We start from the raw sequence: 7,159 nt of genomic DNA, 5'->3' as shown, positions 1-7,159 counted from the left end.
GTGTGTGGTGTTTAATTTACATTTTGTTGTTCTTTGTTTTTTTTATTCAAGTGCATTTTTTGTTAGAGACTGAGAGTCCACTTTGTTAACCAATCTTTTAAAAATTAAAGTTTATTGATTTATTGCACTTACATATTACGCTTTTATAATTATTAGTTGTAAAATGGTCACCAGGCAATATTATCGCATATTGCAATAATTTTTAAGACAATTAATCGCCCAGCAAAATTTGTTATTGTGACAGGCCTATCTGTTGTTTTGGTCCTGAAGCTGTACGTTAAGTCATGTCCAGCCATCTGTTTTGATTTTCCTTAAGAGTTTTTTCTTCAGCTGGGAAAGGCCGCACGTCATGTATGGCCAACTTTTAGACTGGCTTCGATACTTGGTGGCCTGGCAGCCCGTCATCATAGGGTTTGTCCAAGGTGTCAACTACATCCTGGGTCTGGAGTGACGTGGACTGAGATGCCAYCCAAACAAGATATGCACTGGCTCAAAGGACTCTGAGCCTGACATTAAAACAAAACAAAAAAACACCAACAAAAGTGTCTATACTTTTTTTTGTAAATATTTATAGGCACATCTCTGTATTTACAGATTCTTTGGATTTTATTAGTATTCTGATTCTGGATGTCCGTTTCCCAAGGTTTGCTCCCCACACAGCGTCACACCTCGGTGATCTGATTTGTGCATCTTCTGGAATAGTAAAACGATTCTTATTGTCTTTAGAGGTGCTTTTTTTCTTATGTCATAAATATCTGTCAAAACGTAAGTGTCATGCTGGAGTTTGTCATATTTATGTCACTTGTGAGTCATAAATCTTAAATGGAAACCAGCATAAATCACTGCTTCCTCCAAAAAAAAAAAAAAAAAAGAGAAAACTCTGGGATGTTTTCTGTAGTCATTTAGCAACGAGTTATTTTAATGTTATCCCTTTATTTTGTTCCGTATCTTGAACTGTAAGTTGCACAAGTGTCTTAAYAATTGACAGCCATATCTTGTGACTGGAACATATGTCATACACTTGTTATGACATTATTCAAAAAAATACATATTTATCCCTACAAACTAACCAAATGGCATATTGTTTTGACTCTTCAAACCTTTGTTTGTTAGCTTTTGAATGGCATTAAGTCTTATTGTTGGGTATCACTGGAATTGGCCATAGGCAAAGAAAAAGATGGCAACAATAATAAAGTTTTAAAAGAATTGTTCTGAATTTTTTGCAGTTTAAATTCTGGATAAGAGTAAAAAAAMCATAAAACATGACTGAATCATTTGAGTCAAAGATGCTGCATGGTGATGGTTGATCTTTTATTTATAGAAYTAACACCGTAAAAGCTTCAAATGTTCATTTTTATGGGTTGCACTCGTTTCTTTAAACCCATTTCCCGGCTCAAACAGTAACCATGTCGTGTAGAACCTGATYAGAGTCTTTGAACTGTTTCAAACCAGAACATCAAATAAATGTCAACATGGTTTAGGGGGGTTTGGTGTGCGGTTCCAGCATTTGAAAACCCAAGACCGCTGAGTGACAAGAAAACAAACCTGAAGAAACTTTTTGAATTAACTGTAAATGAGTCAGAACATGACTGGAGTGTGATGCTGACCTGAAGGAAAATATGAGAGGAAATTCCCAGAAAGTGAGTGGGCGAAAGGGGGAAGTAGGCACGTCTGTTTTGTGTATATATAGTTACAATAAGTGACGGTCAGTAGWCGATCAGTGAAGGAATCATGAAGCTGCTGTCTGTGATCAAAGGTAAACAACATGAAACCAGTCTCTCTCTCTGTGTTTTTGTGCCTGCTTTAATCATTTCTTCTTTTTAAACAGCATTTGGGTGTCTGTGTGCACTGCTTGCAGATGGATTTCCAGGTACCAATCATTTTTTTAATGTATAAATATGGGAGCCAAATTCACTTAAATGTTGTTTGATTGGATCRCCAAACTGTGCAGTTTCAGAGTACGACTCTCCAAAGATCATTGGACCAGTTCGCCATCAAATAAAAGCTCAACCAGGTAACACTTGGTCATTAATTCTACAATTAAACATCAGTGACCCATCACTGCAGGATTGAGAASAGTGGTTTGTCTAGAAATTGGCAACTGAATGAATAAATGTCTTAAGGGTTTAAATGAACTGAAATATAATTTTTTTGAAAACCCCTTTTTTAGCAATACAAAAAACATGATTTTGAGGGGAAAAAGCCTCAAATTTTGGTTTTCAGAAAGCCAACAAAGCTTTTTTTTCTTTCCAGCTTGTAAATCTTAAAATCCAAACAATTTTTCAAAGTTTCCTCTTTATAATGACATTAAACATTTCTTATTAAAACCTGATTAGGACAAATCAATGCATATCTCTGGAACTGATGATCAAAATGCAGGAATGTGAAAATGTGCCGAGGTCATTTCRACCTGATTTGACTCAGTTTGATGTGATGGATCACACATGAAGTCAATTTTGAACATGTTTTATCTGCAGGTGAGCAGCTGCTGCTTCACTGCGACGCTCTTCCAAACTGCGATGACGACGAAGCTCTCATCTACTGGCTCGTCAACGGCGTCTTCCCCGAGGAAACTCTCAGCCACGACAGAATAGTGGAAACAGACGAGTAAGCAGTACTTCATCATAGGACCTAAAACAAATATTTTTCACTGGTTCTGCAGTGATGATCATCAGTGTGTTCTTGTTTTAGATCATCTTTAATGGAGGGSTCGATCCTGCAGAGGAGTTTGTTGTTGAAAAACGTGACGAAGGAGGACTTCGACTCCACTTTCAGCTGTGTTGTGACGAACGCAGTGGGAAAGGCACAGAAGTACATAAAATTAGCAAGATCAAGAAAGTGTAATAACTGACATCTAAAGAAAAAAAGACAGATCCCTTTTATGCTGTTTTATTTTGCACAGTCTTTAAAAACTTTGTTGCACTTTTCAATGTTTATAGGTGAGATGTAAATAACCTGAGCCATGTTTCAGCTGTGACTTCTTTAGTCACACAGCTGTCTTTACTTGTAAAATGTCATTTTGTTGCCACACAAAGCTGAATATACAGAATACTGTAACAATAATTGTCAATGTCTATTTTTACTCCTGTCTCATGTGTTTAATACATGTGTCAAATATTTTTTAAACTTGGGATCAAATGACAAATYACTAAAGGTTCAAGAATGAGTCAGTAATTTTATTTCTTCATTCTGAAACGGGTAGTTTAGTCAGTGTTTGTAATCTAGAAGTTGATGCGTGCAGCTTTAATGCTGTCATTACTCAGCAGGTTTAGCCTGTGCGTGGTTCTGCATCCGCACTACTTCTGATCTTACAACCTCAGGATGRAGTTTACATGCTGCTGCCACTTAGAGGCAGAACTAAAAAAAACAAACATTGAGGTAACACTTTATACTACACCTGCCTTATTTAATCACTAATAAATGGTTAGTTAACCTTGAAAATAATAAGGATGATTAACAAATGTATTTATGCATTACCCATAAAGGTTAATTACTTCCAACATACTCATGAATTAACCATACTGTAAATGTAAGTGAATAATAAATGCACTTTCACACCATGTGTACTATTAAGTGCTTTTAAAGTTTTTTGTAAACCATTTTTAAAGTGAAGACTTTACTTTTTTAAGTAATTATATGGGAATTTACATACATATACACACAGTATATAGAATAGTTACTGTATTTATTCATGTATAATATAATCTCGAGTATAATATGATCATTTTTTGAGATTAAAAAGCATAAAAAAATCGAATCATTAATAACTCACGTATAATCTCCCTCCCCATGGATGATTTTTAGGGTTAAATTTCTAGCATTATACATGAATAAATACAGTAATTCATGAGTTTATATGCATGAATTAATAATAGGTATGTTGGTTTTGAAAGTAATCAGCCCTTAAAGCATTAATGTGTTAAGTAAGAACCATCCTTAATTTATGATGTTTTCAAGTTAACTATTTATTAATGATTAAATGAAGATTAATAAGTTGTAGATTTTATTGTGTTGCCAAATTTGAGATGTGGGACAAAATACATTGTTGATCAGACTTATTGTCAACCTTCTTTGATTGATAAGAAACTTGTTCTGCTGTCAGATATCTACATACGAAAGGTTAAAATAAGACCCCCCTGCTCCGAGTGTTACAGCTCTGCAGCTTTTTCTGCAAGCATTAACATAATGAGGGAAATGTGACTGAAAATTAAGCAGCCAAAAGAAGATAAAAGCTGAAAATTGTCAAACAGCATTAACTAATGGCAAGTTATAAAGTTCAGAGATTAGTTCTGCACTTTTGGTTTTTATAATTAGGCAGATTTTATTTTATTTTTTTTCAAAATGGAAATGTAAGAATTATTGTAGAGTTGCAATATTGTGTAATATTATGGGACATGTTTGTCATATTGTCTTTTTTTTTTTTTTTTTTTGGCCAGGACCAATTACTAGATTCAAGGCGTACCACAGTTGTAAAAAGCTGTTTTAACAAGACCAACAAATTTTCCCATTAAGAATTATATTCTTAAGATTTAAATACCTTTTTATACCTTCTCCCTCAGTTATCACACCATCATCAGTCTGAGCTAGTTTTTGAWTCACATCGTGTCCGTTTAGTGTTAATTCAGTTCTTCCTTGACCACACATGGATAAACTCCAATCTCAGAGATTCTCTGCATTACTTGTCCGTACACGAGTTTGTCGTCTTACACAGCAAGACGTATTTAAAACAAGTCAGGAGTCTCACACACCCAACTCTTCCAGGCATCGCTGCAAGTTGCTGCTCCTGTTAGGATTCAGATTGTCCTTCATCCTCTTTCTGAKGAGAGAAGCAGCATCTTCGGTCAAGTTTTCCACCTTGGCAGAAGACTTGGAAAAAGGCCGAAGCAGTTCTTGGTTGGTTTTGTGAGTCATCCCAAACAAGAAGCGTACAAAAAGGTCCAGCCGGCCGTCATCATGTTGCAGGCTTCTGTCCACAGCGGCCTTATGCAGGTCCATGATTTTGTGTCCTTTAAAGATCCTGAATTTGGTTTTCACCTGATCTAAAACGTTCTTGTCCTGGTTTCTGAAGGTGAGGAAAGCGTAAAGAGCAGCCAAGTACTCCTGCAAGGTGGGGTGGATAAAACCCACGACCTTCTCGTAGTACAACACGACCGGCGAAACGACATATTCTGTGCAGAGGCCACTCAGAACCACTGCTTCTGAATCATTAATTTCTGGCCACTCTGTCTTGAGGATCTGGAACTTGCCTTGTTCCAGCATGGTCAAGGCCTGGCTTCCTAGTTTCATGAGAAACTCCTTTTCTTCATCTGGTTTGAGAGCCGGACTTCGAAATTGCCGAAGATGCCGGAGCGCGAGCAGCAGCTTTGTGTACATGTAGGTGATGCTTCTGGGTGGTTCTGACTGGGCTCCCTTCTCTGTAAAAACGCTCTGCCACTCGTCAGCCACCAACGAGCAGAACAGGGGGAGGTGGCACATGATGTAGAGGGTTTTGGAAGACTTGACGTACTCAATAACTYGAGCCGCTTCATTTGGGTCTTTAAACCTCTTCCTGAAGAACTCGTCCTTCTCGGGGTCACAGAAACCTTGCACTTCTATCACATTGTAGTGCGTGTCCCACGGGATGCAGGGCTTGACCAGTGGCCGGGACGTGAACAACAACAAGGGGTGGTGGAGCAGCCGACCTCGGAGGAGGTTAACCACGATGGCGTTCAGGGATGCAGAGTCTTGGGGGTCAGAATGGATCTCTACACTTGAAAAGTCAATGTTGCCGTTGTACTCATCTAAACCATCAAAGATGAACATCATTTGGCAGTCGTAGCATTTAAAATCTTCATCGTTTAACTTCTTTGTTTCTGGATAGAGAGTGTGTATGATTTCCACCAGAGAAATCTTTGAGCTCTCAAACTGTTTGAGCTCTCTGAATGACACGGGAAACACGAAGGACAAGTCCTTGTGAGAGCGCTCCTCGACCCAGTCCAGGACTATCTTCCTGACCAGCATGGACTTCCCCGATCCTGCCACTCCAGTGAGCAGCGTCAGTTTTATGTACGATTCCTCCACGCTCTCAGAAGATAAAATGTCCGCGCTAGTTATCTTCGCCCCCTGTTTCTGCCTGCTTTTCAGTTTTTCTATGCTCATAATCTCATGCTCGATATTTGGGCCATTATCACCCACTGATAAAATGTGGAGATCCGTGTAGACGTCATCAAAGGGCATTTTCTGTTCCGTCATGGAGAAACCTTCATATATTTTACCATATTTCTCTCTCAGAGTTTGACTTAATTCATAACGTACCGCATCTGCAAAAAAAAAAAGAAATGTATTATGAAGTGTCCTACTGAGAATACAGAGTATACTTTTATGAGTAAAGAGAGCAGATGTACTTCTGGTGCACATGTCCTGGAGATGGTCAACCTCCTTCTTATTATTCATCTTGGCGAGAATAGTTTTGGTGATCTGCACAGAAACTTCAAGGCTGAAGCACTCAAGCAGTCGGTCTACCAGRTCCACTTGATCCATGCTGTGGGAGGAGCTGAAATGCTGCGGGTARTAAGTCCACAGCATCCCCTTGAACGCCCTGAATTCGACCTTYGACAGCTTTTTCAGAGTTTCACATATAGCCTAGATTTAAAGGAATAATTACATTTAGTGATGCCACTCTCATCTAGCCCATATAATTTAACTTTTGGGGCATCAGTCGATAGAATCGAGCATAAACTGACCTGGAAAGTGAATTTCACAGTCAAAGATGGATGCTTGATCTCATCTGGCTCTTGGATTAATTTCAGCTTCTCAGGCTCGGTTTCTTCGTCTCTGTCCTTAACTCTGATGAGAACAAAACAATTTTACTACATCTTGTTTACCGTTCAGGCACACACTGTTGAAGTGCCTGTGATAGGAATGTGCGATATGGCAAAAAATTCATATCACGATATACATTATGATGAACGGCGGTAACGATATATATCACGATATAAAACTTCTAATAGAAAATAAATAAATCACACATTGAGTGAAATAAATATGAATGGGTAAAAAAAATTTAGACCTTAAAATCTCCTTTTTTAAGGGACACTTTAAAGTCTCCCATAAAAATCAAAATTTAAGGGAGATTTACCTGGTTAAATCATATATACATTAAAGTTATGTGTGTGTGTGT

At 37.9% G+C, this 7,159-nt stretch overlaps 2 protein-coding genes across 3 annotated transcripts in view; one reads left to right on the top strand and one right to left on the bottom strand.

Annotated features, from left to right (window-relative positions):
• rnf121 (ring finger protein 121) overlaps positions 1–1,207 on the top strand; it is a gene marked incomplete in the record, with an annotated part of 10,777 nt that extends 9,570 nt beyond the window's left edge. Inside the window, 1 exon segment of the mRNA XM_014006710.1 lies at positions 331–1,207. Coding sequence (XP_013862164.1) covers positions 331–451 — 121 coding nt within the window.
• Positions 1,208–4,301: 3,094 nt separating this feature from the next.
• The window catches only part of nlrc3l1 (NLR family, CARD domain containing 3-like 1), a 6,235-nt gene continuing 3,377 nt past the window's right edge, over positions 4,302–7,159 (bottom strand). For both annotated transcript variants that reach the window (XM_014006709.1, XM_014006708.1), the window contains exons 5-7: positions 6,723–6,825; positions 6,384–6,621; positions 4,302–6,299 (exon numbers count right to left, since the gene is read on the bottom strand). In XM_014006709.1, coding sequence (XP_013862163.1) covers positions 4,741–6,299; positions 6,384–6,621; positions 6,723–6,825 — 1,900 coding nt within the window. In that variant the 3' untranslated portion in view covers positions 4,302–4,740. The remainder of the gene's footprint in view (positions 6,300–6,383; positions 6,622–6,722; positions 6,826–7,159) is intronic.

Source organism: Austrofundulus limnaeus, unplaced genomic scaffold (assembly GCF_001266775.1).
Source record: "Austrofundulus limnaeus strain Quisiro unplaced genomic scaffold, Austrofundulus_limnaeus-1.0 Scaffold37, whole genome shotgun sequence".
In the NCBI taxonomy this organism is placed as follows: Eukaryota; Metazoa; Chordata; class Actinopteri; order Cyprinodontiformes; family Rivulidae; genus Austrofundulus; species Austrofundulus limnaeus.
The sequence above is the reverse complement of the archived record's forward strand: the minus strand, read 5'-3'. Positions and strand labels throughout refer to the sequence as shown.